General features: G+C 32.0%; 2 protein-coding genes across 8 annotated transcripts in view; one reads left to right on the top strand and one right to left on the bottom strand.

The window, feature by feature from the left end:
- The window catches only part of LOC145973869 (very long chain fatty acid elongase AAEL008004), a 42253-nt gene extending 30427 nt beyond the window's left edge, over positions 1–11826 (top strand). For 2 of the 5 annotated variants that reach the window (XM_083103485.1, XM_083103484.1), the window contains 7 exons: positions 1140–1274; positions 4161–4351; positions 5107–5187; positions 5994–6077; positions 7270–7326; positions 7412–7517; positions 8253–11826. In XM_083103485.1, coding sequence (XP_082959611.1) covers positions 1217–1274; positions 4161–4351; positions 5107–5187; positions 5994–6077; positions 7270–7326; positions 7412–7517; positions 8253–8812 — 1137 coding nt within the window. In that variant the 5' untranslated portion in view covers positions 1140–1216 and the 3' untranslated portion in view covers positions 8813–11826. The remainder of the gene's footprint in view (positions 1–1139; positions 1275–4160; positions 4352–5106; positions 5188–5993; positions 6078–7269; positions 7327–7411; positions 7518–8252) is intronic. The other 3 variants (XM_083103486.1, XM_083103487.1, XM_083103488.1) reach the window with 3 other exon arrangements.
- On the bottom strand, positions 11014–14777 carry LOC145973868 (uncharacterized). 3 transcript variants are annotated; one of them, XM_083103481.1, is made up of 9 exons: positions 14681–14777; positions 14235–14329; positions 13910–14154; positions 13611–13837; positions 13258–13530; positions 12979–13164; positions 12668–12909; positions 12275–12586; positions 11014–12209 (listed from the first exon to the last, which is right to left on the bottom strand). In XM_083103481.1, the coding sequence occupies exons 2-9, from the start codon at positions 14312–14314 to the stop codon at positions 12089–12091; spliced, it is 1686 nt and encodes a 561-aa protein (XP_082959607.1). In that variant the 5' UTR covers positions 14315–14329; positions 14681–14777; the 3' UTR covers positions 11014–12088. The 3 variants fall into 3 exon arrangements, with proteins under 3 accessions (XP_082959607.1, XP_082959608.1, XP_082959609.1); XM_083103482.1 differs by lacking the exon at positions 14681–14777 and adding an exon at positions 14503–14653; XM_083103483.1 differs by lacking the exon at positions 14681–14777 and having other exon boundaries at positions 13910–14092.

The following is a 14777-nucleotide window of genomic DNA, read 5'->3' as shown; positions in this document are numbered from 1 at the left end:
AGATTTTCACGCATATATTAACTATCCAATTAGCGTCGATTGATTAATTTAAGCTCGTTTCATGCTCCAATTTTATCAAGCAATTTTTTCAATTCCTATCATTTTACAAAATATAATAGTTCAAGTATATAATTTTTTTTACTTTTTTACGAAACAAGCTAAATAAGTAGCATAATTGATAGTTTTGGACAAGTAGGACATATGCAACACAATTGTCCATATAATAATAAAATTATTATAGTTTCCATTTATTTAATGATTTTTAAAATTTGATATTTTTTACTCGAAAAGTCATCATTTTGTCATATTTAATTTACAAGCTTAATTGACCGATATATTATGTTTAATACATATACATATATATTATATAAAATATAGATGTGTCAATTTCGGATTGGAAAGAGTTCAGGATTGGAAAGGGTTAGTGATTTCAGGATTGCGAAGAGAAATGCACGATACAGTGTCGAGCAAAACTGTTGTTGCGTATTCGTAGGAGCACTCGTCCTCTCCTGAGTCGCGAGAGAATTAAAATTCAATCGCGTTGTATACGATACGTACGAACGAACGGGCGTGTTTGGTATAATGGTTCAAGGCCACTCTGTCGTTTCATGGTCGAATCCGATGAATTGCGCGATGGCGTTGTGTCCAATTGTGTCGCGTAATCGTTTTCGCGAAGGAAAAATTTAATAGCTATAAAATAACGATCGTCCTCAGAATTCGATGGTTTGGATAGCTTTAAGATCTGCCATCGAGAGAGAGTATATGATTTGAACAAAATATGTATTTCTCATCATGTAACTAATAAAAACAGCAGATCAATAAATTCTATATACACGTTTTGATTAATTGAGGGAAAAAGGGGGAATTTTATATGATATGTTCGATCAATTTCTACATCAATTTCTACATATTAGATTTTTAATAAAGAGGGAATATTTTAAATATCGTTTAAAAGGATCCGGAATATCGTTACGTCTATCGTGAGTTTTATTAATGTCACGATATCTTGTAGGATTAACACTTGTTTGACAGCTTTCTTTGATTAATTCAAGAATTCATTGTTGGACAGCTTTGTTTCATTATAATGTTTGACAGCTTTCTTTGATTGTAATTCGAGAATTTATTATTTTGTTTTTCAGAAAAGATCGCCGTGGGAGTGATAAGCTTCGCTCCAGATTTCCATCCAAAGTAGACCTCAGGATAGCTCTCTGGCATTATGTCGATTATAATGCAATACATAGACCGGTTCCATGATATGTTGGATAAACATGCAGGTGAGTCTAAGCAGTAAGCAAAACGCACACATATTTCTTTACGTACCGGCTAATAATTTGATTGATAATAACACAGAGCACGGTAAAAATTCAAATCTATCGTGTCTAGAAACATGCATGGTGACATCATCGACATGTTATAATTGACAATTACGTAGTAGTGCGATCATTTCAAGAGCTGCGTGATAGATGAATGTTTCGCGGTGTATATTTTTTGGATTTTTACATGATTAATATTTGAAAAAAAAACAATATAAATGACGCGCGATAGTATCATTAAAGTTATCGTTATATTTCGGTTAATAGCTGTTAAATAATTTCGCGGAATGTCTTGTTAATCTCGTATTATGACTCTTCAATTCATTCTTGCTTCTTTACGGTTATTTATGAGATTTATAGATTATAGAATAGTTTTTTGTGTAACCAAATTTTTTGTAATTTCAATTTTACATCTCAATATATGATTACATCTAAATAATTAATAAATTTTTGTTCGTTGATTTAAATTGCGTTAAAAATTCGTACGGGTTCTTTACAGTTTGTGAATTGATATATTAATAGGATCTCTTCGGAAGCCATAAATATTTAAAGAGGAACTATATTTTTGACTTTTAGCCCGCGGACGTGTGTGTGTTTTATGCCTTATTACAATTCTCTAAATATGTACATATATTTCATGGAAATTGGTGAATTCATAAAAATATTTTTAACGTCAAAAAATCTTGCATTGTGAGAAGTAGAGCAGACCGATCAAAAAGAGGACCGTGTTTCTGAGACTATTATGATCCCATTTCGAAAACAATAAAAACATTATTATGATAGCGATTGAATTCATAAAATTAGTAAAGTAAGAAATAATTCTCTATTCCGTACGAATAACGTGCTGTCAAGGTATGTTTTATCGCAGTTTTTTTTGTAATTAGCCGATTATTCGAGAAAAATCCGATATCTTATGATTACGATTTTTATTGATGCGATTAATCTAATCGCTTGGTCGTTTACTTAATTAAAAAGGACAACCCGTATTCTTATCGATATATATATATATATATATATATATATATATATATTAATTGATATTCGCTCAGAATACAAAATATACACGCAACAGCGTGTACATTAAAACAATGAAATTAAAATATTTATAAATTAAATTTTAATTATATTTCATTGATATGTGGCAATCTCAATTCAGTTAAGTATTCATTTCGGTGATAATTTCCATGTGAAAAGCACGAATTTGTTGCATATATAATGAATTTGCAGTTGTAATATTAATAAAGAAAAAATTAATGCTTTGAAATAAAACATACACGTTTTTTTTCCTGCAAAAAAACACGTAATTTTTCATAAATGTATTTTTTTATTTCTATTTTTTTAAAATTGCTGAATAAAGTTACTGATTATACAGATATATATCCCTTTTCTTATAAGAATAATAATTTCATAAGAATAATATTTCCATTCACAGATAATACAAGCAATTTTTCTTACATAATTATGTAAATTTTTCATGTATAAACACTAAAACATTTCCCGACATATGTAATGCATTATAATTCTTATTCATATGTATTTTCCCAAAAGAATTTACATAATCTTTTGTGTGTCTACACATAAATGAAACCGAACATATTTACTGGTTTTTATTCGTTTCGCTCATCAATTCGTTGATTTTCGTTTGACAAGAAGTTTTAAGGAACTAATCTCTATGCAGCGCAAATATGTACCAATCTACGTCACAGGAAAAGCAAGGACAGGTGATTGAACCCTCGAAGGACGAGAATAGCGCACGAGTGAAAAAGGAATGACTTGCGCCAGACATCACATGAAAGGACGTCATGTGAATGCTTGGAGTCCTTCGAGGCGATGGTATTCAAGGACAAGGCAATGATTTTTACCGCCGTTAAATCATGATCACTAGATCATGCCCATTACGGGCGAGAGAGAAGGATATCGCTCACGGTTATATCCGCATATTTGTTGTACATCGCGGTTATCACTTTGTTGCTACCATAAAACCAAACAGACTTACTTCTGCGCGATTGCTTTTGAAAAGTAGCAAAGAACACCAAATAACATAAATTTGATAATTTCAATATTGATTAAATAAAAGATGAAGCCGTATCAATTCCTTTTTTTAATGATATGATTATTATATAACATATTCCCTTGGAGGTAGACAAAATAATGTGAACACCTGAAAAATAAATACTACATTTGTTTAATAAGATATTGAACCACCATTTGCTTTTAATATAGCTTCAATTCTCCTTGGAATAGAACCATGCAATTTTTGAATAATTTCTAGTAGAATATTGTTCTATTCTTCTATCAAATAATGCCATTTTTTAAGATGATAACGTACTCATAGCTAGAAAAGATCAATCTTGATTTGAATCAAAATGAACTTCAACATCTTTTTTGACTAGCACAAGACTCGATTTAAGTATCATCGAATCACTATGGGCAGTTTTGGAAAAGAGAATGCGAAGCTGATTTCCTCTTCCAACTCTAAAGCAATTGGTAGATATTTTGATAAAAGAATGGGACAGTATTCCACTGAAGACTATTCAAAAATTGCATGATTCTCTATTTCAAGGAAAATTGAAGCTGTATTAGAGACAAATAATGGCCTAACATCTTATTAATTAACAAATATAAAGTATTCTTCAGGTGTTCACATTATTTTGTCTATCCTGTATGCACTAATATAATCATAATTGTATGCAGTTTGAATCCTTCTCGTGTATCTTGTTTGATGTGTCCATTTGAAAAATTATAATCGAATGAAACGAGATGGCGTGTCGCTAATTTTCGATTTTTTAAAGAGAAGAATAAAATTTTGAGGCCACTCTCGTAAAGTGCTTTGATGTTTTTTTATAGATACAAGGACGACTGATTGGTTGCTGATGAGTTCACCTTTTCCCACGTTGTTCATTTGCGTCACTTATGTCTACGTTGTCAAAACATTGGGTCCGAAGCTTATGGAGAACCGGAAACCTTTCCAGCTTAAGAATACTCTGGTAGTCTACAACCTGTTTCAAGTGATCTTCTCTGCGTGGCTGTTTTATGAGGTGAGAATCCGATATTTGCTCTCGTAATACCAGCTGTCATGAAAAAACAGACATTCAAGAAAATGTTTATCCAATGTAAAGCAATTTTTTCAGGGGACAAAGAGTTGAAGATTATTCCTATTTTTCATTTCAGCGGTTCCTCGTCCTTCTGTATTTTTTATTATGCAAATATTTCGTTATAATCTAAGATATTCACATTTTAGAAATAGTAGAAACAAATGGGAGAATCTTTTTAAAAAATGTGAATCAGTATAAAATTCGAATATAAAATTTCGTTTTTGAAATTTAAAACTTTTCAATTATTCATAAATTCTGGATTTCTGCAATTCATGCAGTTTCAGATTTTCCAAGTCATCATTGAGTCTCGAAATCATCGATACTCATCGCGACACGGTTGAAAACGAATGATAATGATCTCAAGGTATAGCACGTTATTATTTAACTGATGATTTCATGATCTTTCCGTGTCCGCAGCCACTGGAACGCGAAACGAACTTAACAAAAACTTTCTATTTTATAGTCGCGACAAACAATTTGATTGTTTGCAACCAATATATTTGTCATTAGTGCATTTCTGATTAAACTTAAGCGTTTTTTGAAACCGATGCATTTTTTAAATATAATATAATATCTAGTAAAAAAAGCAAGTTTTTCAATAAATTTATCGCAAATTCGCGAACGAATGGCAATTGGAGAATGCGCCTATGACAAAGTTATGTAAAAGCACGATTGTACGTTTCTTTTGCAACGTATAGTGTCTGATGGGCGGATGGTGGGACCAGTATAGTTTTCGCTGTCAACCGGTGGATTATTCCAACAGCCCCACCGCGATAAGGGTAAGTGCGTGTCAAGTGCTGATAGTTAAAAGTCTGTAATTTAGCTGATACTGTTACGAGACAAATCTTCCATATTTCAACGAGACGACAATTTCAACTGTGATCTGGAATTGAATCGATTTATTCACCGATATATATAGTCTTGACAGATACAGATCATCACCAAGCCTGTGGAACCGCTGATATATATCTTGGATTAAGGATTACTCATTATTGCAACTGTATGATTTTGTCTGAAAGGCCCGAACTTTCTCTGTCCGAAAGGAGACTGCAAGGGCGAATAAATGATGCGGAGGCATGCGATTAGGCGCGGAAGAGCTTACGCTTGCCTGTTCATCTCGCATAAAGAACCTTCGGCATGTCCTTCGAGCGCCTCGATACAACCTTTCACAAGCTTAGAGATTCGCTATTCCTGTATATCAAAGAAAATTGGGCAGCTGTCAATCGGATGCGTTGAATATGTATTGCATCTTGTTGTAAAGCAGTTGCAATTGCAGAGCTATTTTTTTGTTAGAATCATCACATGCGTGTGATATTTCTAACAAAAAAATCATTCTCTAATCATTTTTTAACCGAAATCTGAAATATTCAATTTTTTAGAATACATATAAAAAAAATCGAAATAATTTTTCTTTCTCTCTTCTAATTGTGACTGCTTTTTGAAGGTGCGACATTTATAAAGCATATATCTTAGAGCATAGTTCTTTTAGTTAGGCTTACGCAACACTACTTTATATACCTTTGGCCTTCTAATCTTTATCTCCTTGATTGATCGGCGAATGGCCTCTGGGCGAATGTGGTTGCAGATAGGGATATCCGGCTGGCTGACTGGAGACTATTCTCTAAGGTGTCAACCTGTAGACTACAGCGACAGACCTGAAGTACTAAGGGTGGGTTATGTGTTTATGTGATTAACAGACTCATCCTTTCTCATTTTATAATGTTATTTTTTTTGTTCCCATATAGTGTGTCTAATTTCACACTACCGATTAATTAAAAAAAATTAACTCGAAGTGTCTTCGACGAAAAAAAAGGGCAACATCATGCTTATGCATATGAACTTTTTTTGATATATTTTATATGTTAAACTTTTTTTCTGATATATAAATTAATAATTATCTTTTCCTTTGAAGGATTATTTGGAGAACTTTTTCTCTTTTGTCAAGAATTTGATTAATTTTCTGTAAGTGATCAATGTGACCGGTTTTGTATCACTTCGATGGCACTGTATTCACTGTAGTCTATATATGTATATTTAAGTATATGTATATTTATATTTATATATGTATTTTTATATTTATATATATATATTAAAGAAAAGTTAAAACCTCGGCAGGTAGTGGTCAAATTTGGTAGAATTTGTTATATGTAGAGTATCTTTATCGAACTAAACTGCAGTTAATCGCCTGTGTAATTAACACTATTTAACACATATGTTGCGACGAGAAATACTGCGTCTTTTAAAAGCAGTAACGAGCATGCTATAAGGCTATGTAGGCACCTCTCATTCATGCATCATCGCACTATATTAATTCCTGTCATTGTATTACACATTATACTGAGACGCACTCTTGTTAATGACGGTTATTCTTTCACGGACTCTCGAATGTACCAATGTATGACGATATATATTATGTCGATATGTTCTTGCATATGTTCTTTTTGCATATCTGCACTATCAAACACTATCTGAAAATTACTTTTTAAAGGTCTTAAAAAGTCTACATATATATAATCAATGTTTCTATTCTCATCCTATTTACATTCATGTGATAATTATCAGTACACGTTTAATCGATTGAGAAACTATTTTTTTTTCAAATCTAACACGTATAGTGTCTCTAAATGAAACTAATTCTAATTTACTTGTATATCATAAATGTTTAAGGACATTTTAAGCGTATACATAATAGAGATCAAATTTTAATCTTCGGTTCAGGAATATAAAAGAAATTTGGAAATATTACTTTTGAGGATAAAATTTGTCGAATAAGATAAAGTGAAAGAGAATTTTGTACATAAATTTGAGATAGAAAAGGGGCAATTGAGAATGCCCTCCTAATTGATGTTTCAAAATCGCAGATGGTCCACGCAAGCTGGTGGTATTACTTCTCGAAATTTACCGAATTCATGGACACGGTACGTATATTCCAAATATTTCTTTTTATATATCAAAATATGTTTAATTACAATCTTCATGTGCTGATTATGTGTATCCTTTCAGATTTTCTTTGTGCTGAGAAAGAAAAACAATCACGTGTCTACATTGCATGTGCTTCATCATGGTTGTATGCCTATGTCGGTATGGTTTGGTGTCAAGTTTACACCCGGTAGGTAAAAAAAATTGTTTATCAAAATTCTTTACATATTGATTCAACTCGGTTGATTTTGCAAAACTAATTTATGTCAATGTCATCGCACAATCTTTTGCGTTGTATTCTAGAGAGTTGTCTTCTTCATGTCTATATAAATGCATTTATATGGTTGCAATGGTTGTTACGAAACCTCATGCAAGTCACGCTGATTACGCTCTTTAAAAAATTAGAACAAAATAACTGTTTTTTCTTTATATTTTATACCATCTTTAAATTATTTATTATTATTTTAAATTATTTACTATTATATTAATTATTTTTAAATTATTTATTATTATTTTAGTATTCATTATACAACACATAGAAATATAAATATCTGTTTTTCGAACGGAAGTTTCTTTTGGGAGAATTTGATCATGTTTCCTTTTTTAATTTTAAATAATCGTGTGATAAACTCATTTTCATAAGCTAATATCATCATTTTTAAAGATAGCTCAGTATAAATATTTCTACCAATAGTAATAATGATATTCTTCTTATATATTAATAGCAGCGAGTAATAATATGATAATTAAATTTCATAAAAAAGACTGATTCATACTTTTTTATAAGAATCAATTTATAAATAATCTTAGGAATGCGCGCGACCTCTTCTCTCATAATTTTTTTATAGTAATCTCTTCGATAAACGGTAAACCAGAAGTACGCAAAGATTTTTATGTTAATTTTTGCTAATGGTTAATCTTTCAGGCGGTCACTCGACCTTCTTCGGTTTATTAAACACTTTTGTCCACATCGTGATGTATACGTATTATCTTCTGGCGGCGATGGGTCCAAAGATACAACCATACCTTTGGTGGAAGAAGTATCTGACTGCATTCCAGATGCTACAATTCATCGCCATCATGGTTCATGCCTTCCAGTTGCTCTTCATCGAGTGCAACTATCCGAAGGCGTTTGTCTGGTGGATCGGTCTACACGCCGTCATGTTTCTCTTCCTGTTCAAAGAGTTCTACCAACAGAGCTACCAGGAAAAGAGGCTTGGCAAATCGAACATGGTAATAAACGGCATCGCCAAGGATGATCAATCGAAGGATAAATACGCGAATGGCGTCGCTAACGGCGTTTCCAATGGCATCTCCAATGGCATCGTCAATGGCGGGGCAAATGGCGTTGCGAATGGCAGTATCGCTAACGGCGTTGCCAACGGTTCCTCACCTAGAAGGAGGGATGCTGCCGACTATTATGTGAAAGGCGAAAGCTTAGCGACGGAGCTCAGCCTCCGAAAATCGTTCGCGAATGTCGAGTGACTTTCGAGCGAACGCTTAGCCTAGTCGATCTTCTCTCGCCACGCGACGTCGTGTTTTTCCGCGGAATTATCGAAAGATCCAGCGGACTTTCTTTTCTCTCTTTCTTTCTTTATTTCCTTTTCTTTTTCTTTATCCTTAATCTGCCAATATTATGCGAAGGATCGAAGGACTCATCGAGATCGACGCATCTTTATGTAAAAAAAAAGTACAAAATTGTGTCGCACGCTTTCGGCTTGCGGTATACAAACATTGATATTTACGAATGCGTGGCAACTCTCTAGCTAATTTTAGCTAAAATCGCACGCAATCGTAATTCCGTGACTGTTGCAGAAGGACGCTCGGACGGATCGTATCTTGATGCTCCTACGAGTATAAGAAACGAACCGGATTTTTTTAATGATGCTATTAAAATGCGAAATGTTAAGCAAAGCAAATCTGCGATTTGAAGGAGCTCTGACGATAATATACGTTATTCTTGAGTAAACGATTCGATATTGACAATTAACTGATGTTCGCGAGCATTGATTATGAAAAAAAGAGAGTTGTTTACTTAAAAAATAAATATAAATCTAATTACACGAAAAATCTTCGTAATCTTCGCATATTCGGAACAAATTGATTTTTTATGAACAAAGTGATGACGCTTATTCGAAACAAATTGATTTTTTATGAATAAAGTGATGACAATTGATTTTGTTTTGAACAAAGTAATTTTTTATCTTTCTGGGAATCACGGTAGTTATAAATCGGTCAATAAATCATCGCGTTGACATTTCTTATCCGTCGTTTTCGCAATAGGAAATACTTAATGATCATTTTTGATCTTTTTTTCTGCGGGATGCGATATCGAAAAGTGTGTTCCTTCTATCTTGATAAAAATAAATTCTGCGATTCTGACATAATAGAAGAAATTACATGAATAACGGTAAATTACAATAGCTATATTTTGACGTAGTACGTTAAATGAGAGATCTTTTTTCGTTTACATTTCGATCGCGTAGAGACATGCGTAGAATTTGCGCACGTTTGTCGAAGAAGTCTAGTGATCTTAACCGAGTCGGACGAGTAGAGTGGATTTTAATGTAAGATTTTTCGACTTTATCAGTGCAAAAGGACCGCTATAGATCGGAGTGCGAGAAATACACGTTGTGCTAAAAGTCACGGTCGTTGAACATCCGGTTTTATTCGTCACAAGCAATGCTATGTGCATTATTGTCTTGTCAAAGTTATTGAACTCTTACTCTCTTTCTTTCTCTCGCTATTACGTAATTTCTAAAAATTTTACTTTTTATATATTACACACAATAGTTATAATATATTCATAATTCAAGATATGATTGAATCAAATTTAATATTGAAGTTTTATACTTTATATAATATTATGAATTAATTTTTTTTTAAATTAAAACGATTCATAATGAATTAATCTAAATTTATTCAATCGAATCGTAAATCCTCAAAAATACGAACGTTAGAGTTGAACAGGAGTAAGGATACGATCGCGTCAGCGTATCTTGAAGACAGGCGTGCTTTTGCTCAATATTTAAAGCTCAAAAACATCGGTTCGAAATATCAGTAACCGACTTCTGTGATCGTGTACGTCGACTCGCGAGAGAGACTCGACCCTTTTTTTTTCTTTTTCCTTCTTCGTGCACCCAGTAGTCGACGTCTGATCCTGGTATCGCGACGCCCATCGCGGATCATTCGCCATCTTGGTTGTCACTATTTAACGCGTGTGAATACGCGAAGCGTTAGGTTTTCCTGCTACGATCGTTAATTCTTCGACTTATGTATTGAGAATCTCTTCAGGAGAATAAAAAGAAGAACTCCTAGAATAAGATCGACAAATCGTTAAATTATATAAAAAATTAATATGAAATATTAAAAAAATATAAATATTTCTTTTGCAATGTTGAGTAAATCTCTCAAAGATTGGGTATGATTGAAAACGGGTGAAAAATTATCGGTTTTTTTAAGCCCTCCTAGACAGAAGTCGAAGGATTAACACACAATCGAAACGGCAGGCATGTCTTGTTCGCTTCGCGCATTTCGTATATAATACATACATCTTGTACATATAGGTAAGTTAGTTTTATATTATATTAAAAGAGAAGTTCGGGGTGCAACGACCGCCAAGCTACACTTCGTACTATCGAAATAATAAAAAAAAAACCGAATTGAGGGGTCAAAGTGCTAATTTATATAAATCCACATGCGTGTATGTATAAGAAGCGAAAACTGTATAAAATCGCACTAGGATAGAAGAATTATAGAGTTGCGGCTTCGTACATAAGAAAAAAAAACAAAATACGTGTCAAAGAAATGACTTGAGGTTTCGATTCTTCTTATAAACCTCCAGTCTGATTACTGCCCTTTCTTCAAATCTTATAATTTGAATAATATAGATGTGTATAATTGAAGAGCTTATTTTTGTATACAAATAGCCTTGATTTATTATATTTTCTTCCCTTTCATAAACAAATAGAAATGTATCACTTACTAAACAGACCATCATTTATTATCAAAAGATTAATTCTTCTGTTATCTAAATTGATAGTAAGCTCTTCGATAGCGATCTATTTGCAATAATTTTTTACATATACCGTACGTGAGCGTCCATGCGACTGTCTAAATTTGCCGTTTTTAAAGTTTATAAAATACCATCGTTGAATTCTTTTATATTAAATATCGGCCAAAAAAATGATCGCTGTAGCGATAATGGGTATTGAATATACTATGCATGGTAAAAAAAAAAATATACGTGAACAATCCAGCGAATTCTCTCCCACTCGGCCGAGAGCTTGAAGTTGTTTTGTTGCAAGTGACTCGTCGAGATGGGATACGTCGAAAGCGATTTATGGGCCAATTTTAGGAGAGAGTGATCTGTGAAAATTCCAAGTGCTCTTACATCGAGAGAACTTTTACATTTTATTGTAACAAAAATTAATCGCACAATTGGTTAATTACATGTATTACATGATGTATTTTTGTGAAAAATATAAGTCTATTTACTATCCTTGTGTATCCATATCGGTAATGCCATTATTTCTCATGCTGTTATGCACTATAATTAAAATTTACAAATTACTTTTATCAATTATATTTCGCGCAAAATTTAATTTTCATGCAAGAATTTATATTATCAATTTATTGCATTTTCATATATTTCTGAAATTTTTAAACAAACTTATCTATTTTATACATAAAAATGTTATATTTGTACAAAATTCTTTGCGCATCCGTGATAATAACATAAACGGCGGATGCATTTTTCGATCATTTACTATTTTGTATCATATATAATAATAAGCTGTAACGTTGCAGCCAATCTTTAAAGGACACGTTGTCTATAGTTGTTTCGACTAGCGCCATTACTTCTTGTACTTCCTGATATTTCCTGGAAAAACGCGATAATTCAAGAGAATTTGCTCGAAATATTATTTCGCACACAAATTAACTTACCAAGCTCTTAAAATCGCGTTGAAATGCTCGATCTCTTCGCGCGCCTGATCACAAACAACTTTGCCGAAGCTTAATAATTCCAGACTATTGTAATCGCATTTTTCTCGTGATACTAATCTATCAGGGCACTGATCAGTATCTTTGATTGATGCGGAACAATGTAACTTTGTGTAAATTATATTGGCAATCGCATTTCTATAGCATTCTACAAGACAATATATTGGCATCTGTATCATTGGGAAGCAAGCCTTAATCCTCCATTGCGGATTGATTGTAGTAATGGAAGTTTTGTTGAGATTACAGATTGTGTATCTGTGTGAAACAATTCACATGTCATATTAATAATCGTGTAAAATATTAACGCAAAATTTAAAACATAAAATTTCTACCAACCTATATAATCCTACATCTCCTTTCAACATTACTTTTCGCAAAGCATTGAGATCTAAATTATTATAAAACATATCCAGTTCGATGTCCAGTGCATTATTCAAACATTTTGGATCGTAATCGTCGGACCGTAATGCCACTATTTTTTCTAATCCATAATGTAATTTCTCTTTTGCTTTAAGTATAAGCGATGTTGTAGAGTTGAAAATAGCTATAGATTGCTGAATATCCTTTATATACTCATCCTGTAATATACTCGATATATTAATATCAAAAGTTGTGTTAAATGTAAAACATTAAATGCCAAAACATACCATCTGTGCATCAACCGTTTCTATATCAGTCGTTAATCGAGCTATATCATGATTTAGCAAAAAGTTGTCTTGAATATTATTCTTCAATCCTTGTACTTCATTTTGCAGATACATTTGTTCAGCTTCTAATTTTTTTACCTCCAATGTTAAAGCTAACCATGTGCTAATATCTTCATGAGATGATGACTGCAAGATGAAATTTGTAATAATTTTAATTTAATTCCTTCGACAATTAAATCTTTTTTGTAATTTGTTTAAAAAAATCTTTACATGTATTACCTCGATTAATTCTATAAATTCCATTAAACGTTGCTGGTATGTTCTAACTTTAGCTTCAGATAATATATATTTTGATATCATGCATATATTTTGGCCACATGCTCTTGCAATACCGATATCTATAACTTCACTCTCTACAGTCGAATGATTAGAATCATTTTTGATCTCCAACTTCATTAATTTGTCCAAGTCTTGTGATAGAGCTTGATATAAGTGTGTCCATAATATGTGTACATCAATATTACCAAGAGAGTTTGATATCTTCTCCCAAATCTATTAACAAAAAGCATCATTTTTAATATATTATATTATAAATTATGATTTTATATAATAATACTCTATATAGTACTCACTTGCTTTTTGTTTGCAGTTGAACGCAAGCCTGCTATTGTATCCAGATTCTCTCTCAATTTCTGTTGATCTATGTCTTTGGAAGTGTTTGGCATTAAATGTTGACATACTTGTCTCATGACACTGCAATCCTTCAACTGCTTACTGGTTTCATCATGTTTTAGTTTCAGAAAATCTTTTTTCCTATTAATTAATGAACGCTTGGCTTTTAAGTCTTTCAACCGTTGCACTGAAATAAGATTTGTTAATATTGCACCTTAAAATATTCTTAAAATTAATATATATTTCTTATTTATTTTACTTTTTTGTCTGACAATATAATCTTGTTCTTCATATTCTTCTTCTAATGTAGAAATTTGCTGTTTCAATGTATTACTCTTAGCCTTTAATTGACTTAAATGCTTTATAGATGCAATTGCAGAATCATTCAATCCATGTTTTAGTTTGTATAACAAAATATTTTTCCTTATTTTAGATGCTTCTACTACGGGAAACACAGAATTAGAGATATCCTCCCATAGGAGCTCTAGTACTCCTTTACACAATCTAAAAGAAATGAAAAAATAAGCAAATAAGTAAGAATTCCATAGTAAAAATTTCATAAATAGATAAAATAATAGACGAACATTTTCTTCACTGAATCATTGTATACTGTTGGTGGGCACTCAAGTTGGCGAGTCCATGAAAAATTATTTATCTCACTCATAATGATGTTTCTTCTCTGTGGAAAAAATGTATCTATATATATTACAATAATGCAATACATTTTTGTCTAATAAAAAGCAGATAAACAATAGGCAATTTAAAATACATATGTGAAAAAGATAAATAAGGCAATAAAAATTGTTGTGTATTACAAAAAAATATTTTATAAAAAGTACGAGATAAAAATACTTTGTTTCTTTTTTCACATAAATATGTAAATATGTATTATTATTGTTTAAACAATTATATATGATGCAAGTGTTTCATTTTTGCCATTCAATTTATATTCCCAAATATCATATGCACATAACATTAATTTTTTAATTGTCATATTAAAAACACTGAAATTTTTATTTTTTTTACTCACACAAACTTTTTTTCTTTTATTCAATATTCAACTGACGTTTACGTAGCATGTTTGTTTTTTATATGTAACGTACTCTCCACTTTCGTGAATGGATTTG

The sequence above is a fragment of the Camponotus vicinus genome, unplaced genomic scaffold (assembly GCF_025532165.1).
Source record: "Camponotus vicinus isolate PSW18456_S1 unplaced genomic scaffold, iyCamVici1.0 SCAF_6, whole genome shotgun sequence".
Classification (NCBI taxonomy): Eukaryota; Metazoa; Arthropoda; class Insecta; order Hymenoptera; family Formicidae; genus Camponotus; species Camponotus vicinus.
This window is presented reverse-complemented; position numbering and strand designations above follow the sequence as displayed.